This window comes from Magnolia sinica, chromosome 10 (genome assembly GCF_029962835.1).
Source record: "Magnolia sinica isolate HGM2019 chromosome 10, MsV1, whole genome shotgun sequence".
Classification (NCBI taxonomy): domain Eukaryota; kingdom Viridiplantae; phylum Streptophyta; class Magnoliopsida; order Magnoliales; family Magnoliaceae; genus Magnolia; species Magnolia sinica.
The window spans coordinates 84,435,566-84,455,876 of record NC_080582.1 but is presented as its reverse complement, the minus strand read 5'-3'; the positions used below and the strand labels follow the sequence as shown (position 1 = coordinate 84,455,876).

The 20,311-nt window shown below is 38.5% G+C and overlaps 1 protein-coding gene across 1 annotated transcript; it reads left to right on the top strand.

The window, feature by feature from the left end:
- The first annotated feature begins 2,931 nt into the window (after nucleotides 1–2,931).
- Nucleotides 2,932–19,708, top strand: LOC131217236 (probable protein phosphatase 2C 59). Its single transcript, XM_058212090.1, has 9 exons — nucleotides 2,932–3,079; nucleotides 3,163–3,360; nucleotides 7,855–7,982; nucleotides 8,386–8,484; nucleotides 8,586–8,744; nucleotides 17,135–17,221; nucleotides 17,330–17,421; nucleotides 18,644–18,718; nucleotides 19,162–19,708. Exons 2-9 carry the CDS (start codon nucleotides 3,284–3,286, stop codon nucleotides 19,315–19,317), a joined length of 873 nt encoding a protein of 290 aa, XP_058068073.1. The 5' UTR covers nucleotides 2,932–3,079; nucleotides 3,163–3,283; the 3' UTR covers nucleotides 19,318–19,708.
- Nucleotides 19,709–20,311: the final 603 nt, after the last annotated feature.

Sequence of the window (20,311 nt, the reverse complement as noted above, 5' to 3'; positions counted from 1 at the left end):
TAAAGCTATCTCATTGATCAATTTATTATCAAAGCATTTTTGTCATTTTAACCTAAGGCACTCTTTTGACAATAACTTTATTAATAAGGTAGTTTAATGAAAACTTAACGTCGAAAGAGACTATAATGTTAATATCTTATTAATAAGGTATTGTTTCATAAAATTCACTATAAAAATGTTATGTATCCCATTACTTTTGAGTATTGCCAAAGTACAATTTTTTAAGGAGTGATGATAGGTTTTTCTTCAAGGAATCTGATTTCTAATATGAATGTTTTTCAATGTGGGTGTTATATCAAATTTGAGATAGAGCAAGGGTAAAAAGATAGGCATCATGGAAAAAATGCCGGCTACATACAAAAATAAAAAATAAAAAATGGTGCAAGGATGGGAATAAATTTTAAAGATATGTAGAGAGACGGTAAAATCTAAACCATTGTGATGTTTTTTTCGAGTATAAAGAAAAAAATGATGCAAGGAGAGGAAGAGAATTTTGGAGTTATGTGGAGGGAGAGAGAGAGAGAGAGAGAGAGAGAGAGAGAGTAAAATCTAAACCATTGTGATGTTTTTTAAGTGTACATCTAGACCTTACAACGTTAGTCAACTACATGGGCTTCTAAATGACTTACGGATGTAGGATGGTCGTTGGATTGACCTAGACATTTTAAGGAGTGGGGTCTAAATAAAAACTCATGGAGCTGTGTTTAGCTCCAACATTTGATTTAACCTCTAAAGGGGCCAGGTCTAGTTTTTCTCAGAATCAACCTTCTACCAGAATTAAGCTAGCCCAACCCATATATATATATATATATATATATATATATATATATATATATATATATATATATATATATATATATATATATATCCACTCTTGTTTTGTGTCAGTGAGGTCATATTGAAATGGCCATGGCTAGACTCAATCCAAGCTCAACCCCTAATCTATATCTTTTTTTAATAAGTTTGAAATTGGTCGGGCCTAACAAAAATAATTAATTATGCTAATTCTCTAAAACCTTTTTAGATTCATATCCTAGTCATTTGATCATATCCGTTGAATCTAGATTCATATCCTTATTCTTTATCATAAAAATTGGTAGCGACTATTAATTAGATGGTTTGGAGTATTATTCGCATAATATTCAATTACAAAACATAATTCAAATATGAGTGAATTGTGTCTTGCCCTGCTGGGATGGAATTGGTCTAAGCAGGGGATTTGTGGGGCTGTCCATGATGTATAGGTTGTATCTATGCTGTTCATAATTTTTTTAAGACCATTCGAGGATTTGAGCCTAAAAAATAAGGGCATAGGTGGACCACACAATAAGGATTAAACGCTCACCATTAAAAACTTCTTAGGGGCCATTAAAGTTTTGGATCAAGTTAAGATATTTTTTCCCTTCATCGACAAATAAACATCCTAATGGGCCCTATGAAGGCTTCAATTGTGGGTGTCATTATCACCACTCTTCCCATTGTATAGTCCACTTAAGCTTTGGATTTGTCTCATAAATGATTTAAATTTATTTATTTATTTTATAAAAAAAAACATACGAAGAATATCAATAAAACCCACACATCAAGGTGGGCCCCATAAAGCCCTTGCTGACCAATTTCTGTCCAGGCAGGGCAGGACACAATCCGCTTCCAATTCAAATCAAGTTGCCGTGATAAATGGGTCAAATTTGGGTCTACCGAACTCATTAAATCGGTAGGCCGACAATTTTTACCTGAATCGGACCTGAATTTTAACGGGTCGTCCACAATTCTTACCTCGTTGTCAGGTCCCATTTTAAATGACATTTGACCATCTGAATATTGAATTGGAGTTTTATTGGACCGCTCAACACAAAAACACACACATACACAGCAATATTTCCACAGCAAAATGGTGTATAAGGATCAGAGCTTATGATGTTCAGCCACTCTTACTTTGGAACGAGACTTAACCTAAAGTGGTCTCCGAGTTAATGTATACCACGTGGACCAATTCTGAGTACCCGAGTATCAAGCGCCATCCCCTGCCAGAGTATCTAATTAACTCCCCAAGCTTTACTCAGCTGTATCATAACTTCCTTTTAGGAGGGAGAGATGATGAGATACAGAGGCTTCTATTTTTTTTCCCGCCAACTTGTCACATATATAGAATATCTTATCCGCACGAAAGGCGGACCACACCAAAAGAATCACTTGATACGAAAATCAGGCCGATGTACAGATACAAGACGATACAGCATCAGCATCAGTAAGGCAACCGATGGTATGACATGGTGTAACGGTGTGGACCACCCAATGATCGGATCGGCCTAAATTTCCTATCTTGTTATCTTTACGGTCTGGTCTACCATTTGTACGGATAAGATATTGTACTTACATGAAAAGTTAGAAGAAAAAAATAAATGTATCATAACTTATAAATGCTCCGGTGCTCTCAGAGCACTTGGAGTTATCGTTTCTCCTAGTTTGCATTGGGTCATTTGGACAGTTCAATCTTCTATATATCTGAACCGTCCATCAAGTCCACAACACATTTCACACTGATTGGATGATCCATTCCATCATTGACTTGGCATGTTTTCTAGCCATCCTTTGTCTAACCCAAAATCAATCCTTTACAATCAAAAGCAAAACATGATGGGTCTTAACAAATGCATGGATCAATTTTTTTTTACTGGACCTACTTTTGTGTAAACGATCCTGCCCGTCAATATTAAATTCTAGTGATCAGATGGTTAACATCATTAGATAGATGTGATGTTCGTATGGATACCATAAAATGAATGATGAACCCAATGAACAGTCTAGATCAATGGATTGGATGGTCTAATTATTCGGATGCAAATAGGAGCACTATGACGTATGATACAGCCGCTGTATATGATCATTTCTCTTTCGAAGGGCCCTTGGTTTGACCGAGTCGTCCCTAGGCCAGTCCCAGCGTATGAGAAACCGACACGTGTCCACCGTTTTTAGCATGAAGAAACAGAACCCGCCACGCCCTTTTTTCCTCAGCCTGTTTCTCTCTCTCTCAAAACCTCTCCTTTCTCTCTCTTCTATGGCTTCTCTCCGCTTCCAGGTACCATTTTGCCTCTCGATCAGCCGAAATTTACACTTCTTGCCATTCTCTCTAATCCCGGCCTTTCATTTGAAATCTCACAGGACTGATTTAGGATCTCCCGATGACGAAGGAGAGGGCATTACTGGAATTTCACTGAAAACGAATCCCCTTCTCGTAATTCTCGTCTTTCTCTTTCTGGGAAGCGACTCGGTCCGTCCGATCATGGGGTACATAAACTCCGGTATATCTGCGAGCGGGCCGCGGGTCGAAGAATCTCCCGTCAGCGGCGGAGGCCTTAGGTTAATTACAATATTACCCTCTCCTTTTCTTTCTTAATTCTTTTTTAATGTTTTTTTTTTTTTACTGATTTTTCATTTATTGCAATTCGGTGGTATTGTTGTAATTATCGATGTTTTTGTGGTATTATGAGTCATTTATGATATTCTGATTCTCATTTGAAGCTGAGATTCTTCAGATTATGCAATTAACCCTGTGGAGGGGAAGGTTGATTGGGTTCGTCCATCTACGATGGGCCACTGTTTGAGAACCCTACCAATTGGACGATCTTAGCTGTTGCCTTTTGTTGTTGATTGACGATTTAAGGTGATTGATTGGGTTGCTAAGCTAGGCTGGTCGGTGTGATTTTATGGCTGAGATTCATCCATGGTTAGCTGTGTTAGGTGGACGGTCCTGATCCACCTTCCGCTCTGGTATGTGTATGGTAGGAAGTAGGTTGTATTGGAGTTGCCATGTAACTGTCCTGTCATGTGGTTCACCCTTTCGAAACAGGTTAAGGTTGCCGGTTTTGGTGTGCAGTAGCATATGGATTGTAGGGCTGCTAGTTGGATGCTGGTCAACTTGAATCTGATCGAGCCAACCTGATTTTGGGATGAGTCAGGTTGGGTTTTCAATATCCTTGGGTTGGGTTTGGGTTGGAAATTGCTAACCTAATTTGAAATTGGGTTTGGAATAATCGTACATATTTGCTTCGGGTTTGGTTGGGTCGGGTCTGGTATAGAGGAATTCGGGTTGGGCACCTCAGCAAGGTGTGCCACAATGGCCATTACTGTTACATGTTATGGGGTTTTAACAGCTGTCATGGAAAAAAAACCATCCGTAATGGCCCTGTTATGGGGCTGATACAGGTCTTTAAAAAAAGCATTGTAACGACCTGTATCACTAGGGTAACAGTGGTGGCTTTTACTGACACTGTTACTGTTAAGGAATATCTTGCATGTCGGGTTGCGGGTTTGGGTCCTCTTGAGGTTGTGTTGGGCTTGGGTTGACCCTCAACCCTACCAAACCTGTCCAAGCCTCAGTGGGTTGTAAAGAACCGGGTGCAGAGATTTATTTATTTTATTTAAAAAAAATAAAAAATTTAAGCGTGTGGAGATCAAAAATAGGGGTTAAGTATTGCTATTTAAAGCAGTGTTTTAAATAGTGAATAACATGTAGCGTAGCGTTCACCCCTCTGAAGTGTGAGGCGTAAGCTACATGATGTCTACTTCTAGATTTTTAATCAAGGTTGCGCTTGGTTGCACCAATTTCATGATATTCTACACCAAATTAGGCTGATTAATAATGAAAATTTTCAAAATTTTGTGATATTTGGTGCAATCAAATGCAACCTAAAATAATAGGAAATGGCAATGATTAAGTATAAAGGTAATTAGGTAAAGAAAGAGCAACGAAACTGATTTAATATTGTTACTTATATTAATTTACTAAAACCATTGAAAAGATTAACTAATTTTTATTGAAACTAGAAACATGTAACAAATCGTTGAAAACATTCATTGATTTTAATGTTATAGTGAAAAATAACTTGTTGTGTAAGCTACATAGCATATGGTGTAGTTTATGCAGCGTGTAGCATATGCGGATTATCATGCAATGTAGAAAAATTATCTTGTAACGTAGGCTACATCCAACTTAAGCTATTTTCATGATCTACTTAGTATTAAGGCTAAGCTTCTATTTTTTGGTTAGCTTGTTAGTACACATCCCACTGTTAGCCACCCCCACTAGGGAATTGATACCAAGACCTCAGTGTTGAAATGAGGGTATCTTCACTCAGTCTACCACTTGAGCTATGGATCAGGGTGTGTTAAGGCTAAGCTATGCTACATAGTGTAGCTCTTTAAAACATTGATTTAAACTAGCAAAAGTTTAGGAGCTGCGGAATTGCTGGTTTCTGGTTTATCGCTTGGATAAGAACCCATAGTGATTGAGATGAATTTGGATGTGTAAGGACATATTTGGATGTACCTGTGAAATGCAGCTGGTTTTGTTTTTCGGAAGAACAAGTCTACTAGGCATTTGGGGCTGCTCGGAAATGGAAACCATCCATTTCTTTTTCTGCTCCAAACCACCAACAAGACAAGATCAGGTTTGAACCTTTCAAAAAAAGATTATTTAAAAAAAAAACAAAAAAAAACGATCAGGCTTGAATGGAGCAGAGTAGCGCATCCCATCCCATTGCCGCCAAAAGCAAGAATGCACAAATGTAATTTTTGAAGTCTCTCTCTCTCTCTCTCTCTCTCTCTCTCTCTCTCTCTCTCTCTCTCCCTCCATTTGGATGAATCTCTTATGATTGGATTCTTCAGAAAACAAAAATTCTGTTATTCATTTTGCCTTGTTGGTGATTGGTTGACAGGTAGCTTATCTTAACATGCTTGATTGTACTTTGTCAATATTTTGTTCTGTAGTGCAGATTCGAGGCTTGCTTTTTTTCTGACAACTGTTTAAAACATAGAATCTTGACATTTAAGATAATACCCGGTTTTACCTATTTCAGTTGTTTTTATACTAGTCATTCCAAAGGCCCTGCACCACTGGATTGCAATTTACACATGCACAATACTGCTATTTAAGCATTTATTTCATTTACATCTATTCCAACTATTAGGTTCCGAATTTAACCCTATAATAACCTGGTCTCCAAAATAAGTAATGTATCTGTATTGAACCATATCCATGGGGACAATGTCCCATTAAATATTAGGTGAAAAGGCATGCTCACAGCATATCCCTTCCATGTCTCTGTGTATCTTGGTATCATTAGATTCTACCATGCATCTATAGAATCCCTCTCCTTAATAGATTAGGAAAGCTGTGGTTTATGTAAGTTAAGAATTTCAATACTTTGGCAAAGTGTGATCTTTGATGTGTAGTCAGTAGGACACTGTAAAGGTCACATACAAGTAACTCAAATTGAACCGTCCAATTTGTGGGCTCCAATTTTGATGGATCATAAACAGAAGAGTACACTAACTTAATTACAAAATGGTGGAAATCTATTGGATGGTTGAAATGAAAAATATCCAACAGGCTGAATTCATCAAACAAGTGTCCACGAATCAGAGGTTAGGTTTTTGCGATCAATATGATTTTGGTATGATGGCTTACATACATCGGGTTACACAATTTGGATGGTCTAATTGGACTTAATGTATGCCACACGTACAATTTCTGAGCGCTTGCATATCAACCATCATAATTGGCTAGAATATCAAATAACTCCCCTATATTTAAATATTTATAGTTCCCATTCTTGAGATTGCCCCCAGTTATGTCATCGCAAACTTGCAACCTCATAAATAATACACGCGAAAGATGCCTCTACCTTTTATATTGCAAATGTGCAATGATATATTATACCATTTATTCCTAAATGCTCCACCCAAAATCAAATTTCATCCTTTTGCCCACTCACCCATTCCCTATTGTCTTCATGTGTTTGCATGCACTGCATGTCTCAGCCAACTAGTTCTGAAGAAGATATATTTTTATAGTAATTTATTTGTACAGAAATAACAGCATCATATTGAAAAATATTTTTTGGTCATTAGTTTTAGGGCCTGTTTGGGAGCATGGATTTGGAACCCTCTGGATTCAGTATACCCTAGATTTGAAACCCCCTGGATTTGAAATCCTCCTATTGTGTTTGGTACCCTGGATTTAGAATCCCTTATAATCCAAAAGTAGCTATGCATAGTATATTTACAGGGTTTTGAATTTAATTATTAAATCAACTTTAATTTCTCTAATTAGTGTACGTGTGCAATGTTTGATACAATTGTTGTAATAAGCCCGTTGAAGTATATACTTTGCATGAAAATGATGAAATTCCAAGTCTCGAATGGGCAACAAGCGCAAGATCACATTCGAGCGACTAACCAATGATTTTTAACCATTATTTTACATGGACAATGTTTGGACGGTGCAGATCATCGTATTAAAGTAATTATAGTGATGTAGTTGATAATCTAATTGTTTTGGGATATCATCTGTGGGCCATGTGCCCAATAGATTAATAGTCTAGTGACAAACATGTTACACATGCAACTCTTGGAAGGATTTTAGATGTAATCCAAGCTTTCACCGTGGATTTCAAACCCCCTCTTTGAGGAGATTTGAAACCCCCTAGATTTGAAACCCCCAGTTACTTATATGGTGCCAAACATACCAAGGGATTTGAAATCCCCTCAAACGCCCCCAAATCCATGGTGCCAAACAACCCCTTGGTATTTTGTATAGGTCTTGGCTCTTAGTGACATCAACTTGCATTAAACACAATCCAGTCATGTTCAAGGCAAATATTCTGCAACACTTCTCTTCAATGGTTATTGATCCGAGAAAAATCAGTGATAAGGATTATAAGTATCAAGTATTAGCCTTACAAGCTTTCCAGCATATACACACTAGAATTTTTTGTTGTTTTTGTATGTGGCACATGGTAAGTTGCATAGGCTGTCTCCATTCCTAATGATCTACCTGTTATCTCCCAACAGTCAGAATGGGAAGTTTAGCTACGGATATGCAAGCTCTCCAGGGAAAAGGGCTTCAATGGAAGACTTTTATGAAACCAGAATTGATGGTGTCGATGGCGAAATAGTTGGTCTGTTTGGAGTATTTGATGGTGAGTATTAATGTTTGCTTTCTGCACATGCATTAGTATCATAAAAGCAGGACACTAATCCTGCAGAAGTTGAGCACATTTGCAGAAACTGGCTTTCTTTTTCTTTCAGATGATAAAATTGTTGTGGAGGGACCATGGCCTTTCCCAAAAAAAAATGTGGAGAGGCTATTAAAAAATAATTTAAAAAAAGTTGTGTACAGATAAATAAATTTATCTGAAATTGATGTTCTTCAACTTGTACTGTTGCATAGGTTATGCTGTTTGGACAATGGCAATAAATGAAGTGTTTTTTTGCTTAAATGTATTTTGATAGTTTGCCGACCCCAATTAGTGGGGGCAAGGCTTAGATGATGATGATGATGATGATTTTCATAGTTGTGTGCATTTGTAATTGTTTTTTTAGGTCATGGCGGTGCTCGAGCCGCAGAGTATGTTAAACAAAATCTCTTCAGTAATTTGATCAACCATCCAAAGTTCATTTCTGATACCAAATCAGCTATCGGTGCTGTTTTTTCCCCTTCTCAGTCTAAATGCTTAATTGAACTTTTATTCAAATCATTGGTTTCTGGGATTATACTATTGACATCCTTTCTGCTTGTGCAGCCGATGCTTACAACCACACAGATTCGGAATTTCTCAAGACAGATGTCACTCATAACAGAGATGCTGGCTCAACAGCTTCCACTGCAATTCTTGTTGGGGATCGTTTGCTGGTTGCGAATGTTGGGGACTCAAGGGCTGTTATCTGCAGGGGTGGAAATGGTAGGTATTGAGATTTCCTTTTCTACGAGTCGCTGTTTGAAAATTTTCATTTCTTGATCGGTTCATCTTTTGGTAGGACACTTAGGCCATGTTTGGAAACCATGGAATCCAGGCCAAACAATGGAAAAGGAAAAGGTTTTCCTTTTATATGATGATTTGTGTTGTTTGGAATTTGGATAGCAAAGAAAAGAGTGGATTCCACCAAGCAATCATTTCACTTCTCCATAATTTGAATTCTTGGCAGAAGAAACTAGGTGAGTATTGTGAGAGGAATATAAGATTTCCATTTCCTATCCAAACCAGAACTCAAAACTGGAATCCATGATTCAATAGTTCTCATGGAAACTATCACTGGATTTTTTTTTCCTTTCTTTTCCCCTGGATTTCACGTATCCAAACATGCCCTTCATTTATTTTTTTTGGTAAATGATGCAAACATGCCCTTCATGAACTTGGTTAAGCTGTTGAATTTGTTACTGACTTGTATTCCATGAAGTCAATGACTGATTCTAACTGGTTTGAGTAGTGAGAATATTTAAATCTTTCAAGTCATACGCGCAATGGATGATTTAATACCCATGGGACATACTAAATGGAAACTAAAATTGAATTAGTCAGACTCTAATGGATCCATGGTTATCAGTCAAATACCCTTCCTTTCATTCCTCGGCTTCTATTTTGTCTGCGGAAATATCACATACTGTCTGCACGAGGCATGGAATTTGTCTTGCATTTTATTTCATGACAGTGTAAACATCTGAACTGTGATAAACGCATATCTACGCTACATTTTGCTTTCCTATCAAGGATGAATTTGATGTAGCTGTTTAACAAAGATAACCTTCTAGATGTTAGCTATGTAATGTCTTTTTTTCCCTTATAGGGGGAAGCACTTTCCGATATGCCTTGTGGACATTTATTTCTTTTGCTAGCTAATATTTCTTAAGGACAGGGTAGGGGTGTTGGGACATTTCCATTGTAGCATTGCTGTTTTATCCAATATGCATGTGTACTGAATAGATATTTGGCTTTGGAAATTCTTACCTGTTGGGTAGACACCTAGAAATGAGCTCATCTTGTTTTAGGTATTGTAGTTATTATGCAATAGAGATTATATTTCTTTTTTATAAGGAGTAAAAATAATCTCAATTACCAACAATCATATGATCGATGATACATTACTGTGATCAACTAAAATGAGATGAACTCATTTCTAGGTGTCTACCAAACAGGCCCTTGGGAATGTCCATATGATGGCCTACTGGTGCCCTGATCGTAGTTCAAATGAGTGATAACCCTTTAAACTGGAAGGGCATCAAATAAAGATTAAGTGTAAGAATCAAAGCAATACAAGCTTCTCACCAAAGGCCTCTAGATACATATTCAAATTGGTGCATAGGGCTTTTGGTGAGTTTATCTTTCTGGCATCCACTTTGACCTGTTTATTTATATAAACCTGATAAAGATTGTTCTGTGATACCTCGAGATTTGTGTCTTCCCCTCTGGAGATAATGGCAAGATGAGTCCTCTCTTCTAAGTCAGGTGACAATGGTTTTTTTCTGAAATACCTTGACTTGGCTTGCTTAATGGAAAATTTCATCCTGGACCTGCCTTTAGTAATTGGGGTACCATGGTGACGGAGGTATGTGATCTTTGCATTTCAGTATTTGTGGAGATGGTTCTCTCAGAATTCTGGATTAGAATCTTCTGTCATTCTTAGTTGACCAAGGAGAGCTCAAAAGCTAATGGAAGGCGTTGAATCAACAGAAACCCCCCCCCCCCCCCACAAAAAAAAAAAGAAGAAGAAGAAGAAGAAGAAGAAAAAAGTAGCTTTATGGTCAGTGGCCACTAATTCCATCTTGCAGAGGATCAAAAAATCATTCTTGTCAATCATCGAGTACCATTTTAGAGGTGATTTTGAGGATTATATGGGTTTGATGAATATAACATTCTGTTGCAATGTGTAACGGGCATCTCTCCCCTGATACCTGAGGACCCGACATCTGCTAACTGAATGATTACCCCTTCTGCTGAAGTTGGAAAATGGCAGTAGACAGCAAACATCAGGTTAAATCCCCCTTTTTCCATATCCTAGTTAAGCTCAATCCATTTTCATACTTCGTGCTCCTGCAACCTAGGTACCGACTAGTCCTTGAACAAAACAACTAACCTATTATTATTAACCATAGTTCAAAAACCTGAAAACTTGACTTGATGTCCAGTCGGGTAGGGTTGACTCAAAGACTTGAACGAGTATTAAACTGACTTGACTCGATATTATAACATATAATTGAAGAATATGTGCATTGTGAATAAATATTTGAAGGGTTTCGCTAACGTCCCCACCTTCATGGGATGTTAGCAACCTCCCCAAACCTTTTGAATGACACATGGTATGCCACAATCATCAATTTAAAATGGTTACATATATAAAATTATTCATTTGCTGCAGAATGCTGGTAACAGGGCCATGCTCCCCACGCACTCTCCCATCTTCAGTTGTTGCTGGCTGCTGCTTTTCATTCTTTTCTTCTTTTTTTTTTTTTAAATTACTTGAAGGGCCCTGAATTGGTGGCTGACTCGAGTCATGCCAAGTCATATCAAGTCAGCCGAATTGTCAAGCTGACTCAATGAGGCTTGTTGAGATCAGACCCAAGTTTCTCAGAGGATCAGCTTGACATCTTGCCAAGTCGAATCATCCAATTTTTGAGTAGAGCCAGCGAGTTTTAGAACTATGTTACTGATGGGCCCTTAATCCCATTTTTTAATGTGATTTTCTATCTTAATTGCCAACCTGAATATCTCATCGTCTGCCATGGGGCATAGACTTCTGTGTAGTTATCTTCTTGCTGATAAATAACAAAGGCATAAGCTATGGAAGTAAGCAATTTTTATGCTTAGAAAATGAGTAAAAGCAAACCAGTTGCAAACTTCTTGACACGTGTAGGGATTCAGAGGATCCAGGTATCATCGATGTGGGTTGCTAGTAACTGGGGATTCCTGCAGCCCCTGGTTGCATACAATCAATTTCCAGGTATCATAAGCTGAAATGGACGTGGATCGCCCACAACCAGGGCTCAGGACCCTTCAAATAAAAGAAACCGCAGCCCTGACACAGCCTCATGCAAAAGTGACATGTGCATCCATCAAATATGACCCAACAGTGAAATTAGAGATTCCCCTGCGTGAAATGATGCCTTTCCCCCTTTCTTCGTGGGGTTGGGCCATGTCAGAATTGCAAGAGTATTCTTCAGCCCCTGGTAGGCAAACCTTGTTTGGCTGAAACCGGTCACGGTAAAGTACATTGGACATTTTAGGAGCAGATCCCCATGCACAATCTTAAGCGTTGTAGCCCTAGCAGTTGGTTGCATCATGGTTTGTAGGTCTGGAATTTGTCATAGCTCTTATCATGATGCGCTGTCAATGAGTGATGCAGGACACATGATTTAATGCTAGCATGCAACGTGGAGATTATGAAAGAGTCCATAAAGTAATTTAATTAACAAAAGATGCCAATCCACCTAGTAATTAAGAGTAAACAATAGGAAATAAAATCCGATTTAACATAAATCACATGCCCGCATGCTAAGAAATCATATAAATCAATTAAAACTAGGGTCGATAGAAGGATGAAACTTCTAATTTAGCATAGGCATGTTCCACTCAAGGGAAAGACTAATAGGTTTTATGATTAGGGTTAAGAAGGGAAAAATCTGAAATATGGAGAATTAGGGTTTATGAGAATTGGAGATTTTGGAATTAGGGTTTTTAAAGATTGGAAAAAATAGGAAATTGAATATTTAGGGTTTAGAAGGTTGTAACGGAAGGGAAAAGAGGAAGACGAGAAGAAGAATATCTTTCGAAGAAGAGAGAGGAAAGATGTAAGACGAAGAATACCTTGGAATCTACCACCAAACAAGCTTCTACCCTTTTACAATTTAATTGGAAGGAAGGGTTTTTTCAAAAAAACAAAAAATTCTAGAAAATAAAGAGAAAAATTCCTTCACACAAGAGAGCTTCTCTCTTTTCTTTTCTTTTTTCTTCTCAAATATCCAATAGGGTTGGAACTCCACCCCCTCTGTGCTTTTATAATTAAAAATTCGGAATTAAAATTCAGCATAATTACAACTATGTCACTCACTTAAGTGAAGTAACCCATCATCCAAAATAAGAAAACTAAAACATTTATTATCAATCCGAACCATCAAATAACTCCTAAAAATAACAAAAAACATAAATAAAGCAATATCATAGTCCAAGGGGCCCAGATCTAAAAGATTTGGTGGCCCAATGGCCTGATTGATAAGATCCAATGGTCGGATCGACACGAAATATAAATTGTACAACTAAAATGATCACCTAAGCAGCCCACATGCATCATCCTAATGTAGGGTCTTCCTGATGCACGTCCAATGCATGTGGGGTCTTCAAAATGGCCCAGCGAGCCCCATCTGGGACTTGTATCCTATCCACAAATAAAGTTGTGCTGATGTGGGTGGTCGTCTCTGTCTTTGGTACATATGAGTAAGTCCTCTGATGTCCCCATCAATTCCCCTCGGTTGAGAAAATTTCTCGTCTGGCGAAATAAAGATGCAATGATACTTGAAGAGATCCAAGTCTTGTTGTTGAAGGTCTGCCTCTGTGATTCACGTATTGTCTAATTTTGGTCTGCCCTTCCACTTAACAAGGTACTCTTGGTAACCGCCATGTCGTGTGGGGACTACTTCTTCATCTTAGGTATCTTCTATCTCCTCTCTTCTCATAGGTATGGATGGTACGGATGGTAAAGGTTGAGAAGATGGGTCAGGTAATGGACATGGGCTTTGGAAAAGGTCAAGGGCATCATCGTCAAAGTTCATGTGAGGGTTAGGGGAAGGTCCATGAAACGGTACAAGATCTTTCACATTAAATGTGGAACTAATACCCATGTTAGGTGGAAGATATATCAAGTAAGCATTCGAACCCAGTCTTTTAAAGATTTTATATGGTCCAGCGCTACGGGCTTGTAATTTTTTTATGATTCTTTGTGCAAGCCTTTTTGGACGTATTTTAATCATGACTTCATCACCCATAACAAACTCTTTAAACCTATGGTGTGAGTCAGCAATCATTTTGTATGTTTCATTACTTATATTGATTCTTTTTCTAAAATCTACATGCAAGTCATGCATATGTTGTGTAGATACCTGTGTCGACTCTGAAGGCCTATGGAACAAAGACATGGGCATGCAATCTATAGGAGTCCTAGGCTCATCTACTTGTCTTTTCAAATCCACTTCCTTCCTAGTACTCATTTGATCGTGATGAAGGTTTGGTGGAGTCAATGCGTGAATGTCCCGCATGAGTGTAAACTCATTCGATATGCCCACTGGAATAACAATACTGGACTCCTCCAATACCGGACTCACCTCATATGGTAACTCTACACTACCCTCAAGTGTAACCTTAAGTGGCATCTCCATAATAATTTTAAGTGTAACCTTACTTGCCACGTGTGCATACAATGCCAAATCAGTTTGTCTCTCTTTCCAACTCTCTGGCATTAACTATAGGAAGAGACTCAAGTTGGAGTTTCATCACATCTTTAAGGCTACATGTCTTGATGTCCTCCTTTTTAGGGATGCTTTTGGGCAGGAGAGACTTCAAGACAATCTTTTTGCTTCCATATAGAAACGAACACATATTCGAGCAATTGAATAGTGTTGCGTCCATGTTATACAACCAAGGCCTGCCCAAAATGATGTGGCCTATATCCATAGGCAAAACATCACAGTACAACGTGTCCGTATAAGAACAAAATTGGATAGGAATAGGACAATGCTGAGAAACCATAATTGAAGATGCATCAACCCATGAGACTCGATAGGGCTGAGAGTAAGGAACGACTAGCATACCTAAGCGGTCCACGGTGTGAGCAAATACCATATTAATGCAACTGCCACTATCAATGATCATCTTGTAATTTTTGCCACCATACTTGGCATAAGTGTGGAAAATTGAATCCCTGCACCAATCATCACTTTTTACAATTTGGCTTAAGGCACAACTAATAATTGCAAGTGGCAGTCTTAACTTGATCCATGACTTGTGATTGGACATCTTCCTGAGTGTCGGGGTTTGCCTGAAGTGAGGTTTCAAGCCGATTGTCACGCACATTGATCACGGTCAATTAAGTTGTAGTGGTCCCATTGTGCGCTTCAATAGCCGTCAGACGGTTGTTGATAGCGTTAAGGGCCCCGTTAATCTGTTTTAGATTCATAGTGGAATGTAGACCAAAGCTACATCCAGAACAAGTGGGGGCATACATAAGGTAACTCCAAAAGGGAAACTCTATATCCTAGGACAATGATAAAACTAACCTAAAGATCAAGCTGAACACACCAACTAGAAAATTCAGCAAGCCATTATTCTCAAATATTATGTTGAAAATTCAGCAAGTTAGTAATCCAAGGGTGCTAAACTGAAAATTCAGCAATGTGATGCCTTGAGATTTCTATATTGAAAATCTAGCAATGGTATATATGGAAACACTAGCTGAAAATTCAGCAATATGATACTTAAAAAAAAGAATAATAAATAATTTTTTTTTAAAAAAATCAGTAATATGATCCTATATGCAATAAATGTTCTACTAACCCTAGATGTGACTCTAACTTAGATACAACACAAAATTCCTATGCTAAACGTATTCTCTAATACCAAATTTGATGCAGGACACATGATTTAATGCTAGCATGTAATGTGGAGATTATGAAAGAGTCCATAAAGTAATTCAATTAACAAAAGATGTCAATCCACAAAGTAATTAAGAGTAAACAATAAGAAATAAAATTTGATTTAACCTAAATCTCATGCCCGTATGCTAAGAAAGCACATAAATCAATTAAAACTAGGGTCGATGGAAGGATAAAACTTTCAATTTGGCATAGGCACGTTCCACACTCAAGGGAAAGACTAGTAGGTTTTATTATTAGGGTTAGGAAGGGGCAAATCTGAAATATGGAGAATTAGGGTTCATGGGAATTAGGGTTTTTAGAAATTGAAAAAAAATAGGAAATTGAAGATCTAGGGTTTAGAAGGTTATAATGGAAGGGAAAAGAGGAAGATAAGAGAAGAAAAATACCTTTCGAAGAAGAGAGGAAAGATGTAAGATGAAGAATACCTTGGAATCCACCACGAAACAAGCTTCTACCCTTCCACAATTTAATTGGAATGGATGGTTTTTTTTCCAAAAAAAAAAAAAAAAACCCTAAAAAATAAAGAGGAAAATTCCTTCATACAAGAGAGTTTCTTTTTTCTTTTTTTCTTCTCAAATATCCAATAAGGTTGGAACCCCCCCCCGTGCTTTTATAATTAAAAATTCAGAGTTAAATTTCAACATAATTACAACCATGTCACTTACTTAGTGAAGTGACCCATCATCTAAAATAAGAAAATTAAAACATTTATTATCAATCTGAACTATCAAATAACTCCTAAAAATAATGAAAAACATAATAAAGCAATATCATAGTCCAAGGGGCCCAGATCTGAAAGATCTAGTGGCCCAATGGCCTAATCGACAAGATCCAACGGTCGGATCGACACGAAATATAAATTGTATGACTAAAATGATCTCCTAAGTAGTCCGCATGCATCATCCCAATGTAGGATCTTCCTGATGCATGTCCAATGCATTTGGGGTCTTCAAAATGGCCCAGCGGGCCCCATCTGGAACTCATCTCTCATCCACAAAGAAAGTTGTGCTGATGTGGGTGGTCATCTCCGTCTCTGGTACATATGAGTAGATCCTCTGATGTCCACATCAGTGAGCTAGTCTGAGGTTCAAGTCTTGGAGAGTATGTTTAGTGATTTTTTCTATGCCCGAAATGATTTTGTGAAAAAGAAACTGATACATGCGTAGTCTTTTTTCTTACACTGGCTTCCCTAACCATGTGGTGAATCTTCATTTATGGGCATGTTTGGGTGCACCGTCAAACTGAATTGTGATTATTAGTCTCATAAGGTTGGCATTTCCAAATTGTAACGATCCTTAGCAGTTATGTTGAGGTGTGGACTCTAAATTGCAATTGGAGTTGCTTTTAGGTTGGACTTTGAAATACGAGCAACTGCAATCTGAGGGTTACTTATTTTATTGTGATTCATAAATGCCTCAGCACACTATTAAAATTTGTAGATTTTTTCTTGGTTAAACTGATTGCATTTGAATTCAAATTTGTAGATTTTTTCTTGGTTAAACTGATTGCATTTCAATTCACTTGGGCATCCAAACACAGCCTGTTTATGCTGTCCAAATCTGGATGTATTTTGAGCCTTAGTATTCCTTGTTTCGTCTCCTACTTCCTTTCCTAACTTGCAATCTAATTGATCCATCGTGCAACTCCCTACAGCTATAGCTGTTTCACGGGATCACAAGCCAGACCAAACTGACGAACGGCAACGGATTGAGGATGCTGGAGGATACGTGATTTGGGCCGGTAAAAGGGCATCTGGCCCCACCACCATCCTCATTATATCATATGATACTGAAGTTGCAAATTAGTATTTTTATATGGTTAAATGACTGGCCTGGCATGCAACTGTAGGCACTTGGCGCGTTGGTGGTGTACTTGCTGTCTCCCGTGCATTCGGTGACAGGCTCTTGAAGCAATTTGTTGTTGCAGATCCGGAGATTCAGGTAATGATCTTGACATTGATGTGTTATGCGACATTATTCTTTTGCATTAGCCTTGGGAGCTACAAGAGTTTCACCAGCACCCTGTATGGGAAACTTTCTGATTGCTGGTATCTTCACAAAACTATATGATCCTCAGCCCAAGGAAAATAGTGCCCTCAGTCCAAAGAATATTTTATAAGCGGGCACCATAGTTTTAAAACTTGGTGGATGGACTCAAAACTCAGTTGAGTTCACTTGAATTGATGGGATTTTGAGCCGTCTTATTGAAACTCACTGACCGGCATGAGTTGGTCAGGTCTCAACAAGACTCGTCGAGTTGGCTCGAAAACTTTGCCAACTCGGTTCGACTCAGCATGACTCTAAGTCACTAGTCCAGGCTTCTGGGTTTCTGTTGTAAAACTAAAACGCACTTTATGCACAAATTGAAAAGGCAGCCTTATTTGACAGGGTCACAACATGCTACCACTGCACTACGCTGCACTGTTATGTTGTGCTTGGGTATTTTAGTTGTTTTTATACATTTCAAACAATTTTAAATGAATTAAATAATAAAAATATATTAAAACATTGAGTTAAGTTTTGGTGTTTTTGAACTATGGTGGGCCCATGCTTTAGTGATCCAATCTGGTGCTCTGATGGAGCCAACTGTGAATGGGCCATGTAATTTCATTCTTAGGACATCATATTCTACTCTATGAGCTATGTTATAATCAATGTTTAAAGTAGCATAGGAAACCAGTGCATACCACCCAATGCAAATGGGTTTCGGCCATAAACAATACAGCTGTATCAACCCCATACCTGAAACAGGAAGATACGGCCCGGTTTTGGTGGTGAATGGTCCCGTACACCGAAACCGATTTCCAATCTTTGGATATAATGCCTCTCATATTCACTCAAGTCAAAACCATAGAGTGCATGCAATAATATTATTATTATACTCTAGGAGTGATGTGAACCGAACTAGGCATAGCTCAAATAGCAGAGAAATCTTTCGGTTTCTAGTTTCTTTGGGAAGTGCAATATCAAATCTGAGGGAATCTGGTTTTGAGAAGATTTTGTGATTGTAATCCTCTATCTGCTTTGCAATGCTCGCATTGTTTCTCTTCATCAGCTGGTTTTGAGATTTTGTGATTGTAATCCTCTATGTGCTTTGCAATGCTCGCATTGTTTCTCATTATTCAGCTGGCTAATTTGTATTGCTTTGGAAAAAAAAACACAGGAAGAGGTGGTCGATAGCTCCCTCGAGTTTCTTATCCTTGCGAGTGACGGACTGTGGGACGTTGTTACAAACGAGGTTTCTCATCACCCCATTTCTGATATCTTCTGCATATGTTGCAATTCAGTGCACCTGTTCTGGAGAAATGCTACTTGCTAATTGTGCATCTGCGACCACATGCCAACGTAGCACATGTGCAAGTTCCACACTTTTTCATCAGGCTGGGCGGCATGGTGAAGGGGACCTAGCCTGAAATTGTGGGTGGTCTACTTATCAGGTGGATCTCATCATACGGCAATTATGGATGGTTAAAAATGGTTATCCAAATGCTCCACACTCATTGTACATGTGTGGGCCAAGCTGATGTCTGGTCCAGCCTGGATTTTTTTGCTGGAGCTTATTCCCCATGGGGCCCCACCTGATGGGGCTCTCATTGACACTCGTAGAAGTGAATTTGCAGGTAGAAATGTCTCTTCCGAAACTTAACTGCTTTTCCCCTTTGGTCTCTAAAAATTTTTCAGGAGGCAGTTTCCATGATTAAATCCATCGAAGACCCTGAACAGGCGGCAAGGAGGCTGATGCAGGAAGCCTATCAAAGAGGCAGTGCAGACAACATCACCTGTGTCGTGGTCCGTTTCTTGGCCTGCCAAGAGGAACCAATTCAGCAGCAGAGCTGAGAAAGCACATCTGTCTTGTTGCACACTCTCGTTCTTGGGTCCAGATTGAGGCATCTGGATCCGATGGCAGCTGACCTGAAATAAAATTGTTACCAAGAGAAGTGATTGTAGAATCCGAGGCCGGAATGTGGTAAGGTAGGGTAAGGACTTCTCTCAGACCTCTGAAAGGCAGATATTGTATGATTTGAGGGAAACCCTACTTTCATCTCTGTAAGGCTACTAACCCTTATGCTATGGTTATGGAAAGATCGCATGATGGTGTATGTATGATTATGTAAAGACAGCTTTATCTTTGCTTGCTTGATCGATGTAGTTCAAAATGCCTTCACTTCCAAAATAGTCGAATTCAGTTTATTTTGAAAATGGCAGAACAGGATTCATGTTTCCGAGACCCTGATTTGTTAGTATAAGGCTTGAATGAAGATGAGGACTGGAACAGGATTTGCAGAGCTGACCATGATTACTCAGGATGAGGCTTAGATGATCTTGTGTTGTTTTACCCACTCATTAGAGGGCTTGAAACTTATTGGAGCCACTGGAAAAGAAGAAGGTATATTGAATCTTTTGACCATGGAGTGTGGATTGTTCCATTCTCTAATTGAAGCAAAAATGAAGTTTGCTGGAATACATCTTGATTAGCACATAGGATACATTGGGTCATTGGCCACTGGATCGGGTCCTTGTGATCTAAGCTGTTTATATGGCGGGCATCACAGCTGATGGCAGATACCCAAAAAAGACAAGAAAAGGACCCTGAAATATTTCAATCCTTTAATTATAAAAAGAGTCAAATGATTGAGGGGTAGGAATATTCCAATGTAGTTCTCATCTTTCAAGACATGCCCCATCCGAAGGGGGCGTCAAATAAATGTGTTGGGTCGAACTATGTATTCTATTTCTATGAATTGCTCAGTCCTTGCCAATGAGTGATATAGGGAATGGTGACATGCATTGGCATGTATACAATTAGCGAATGTGAATTACCATTTTTTTT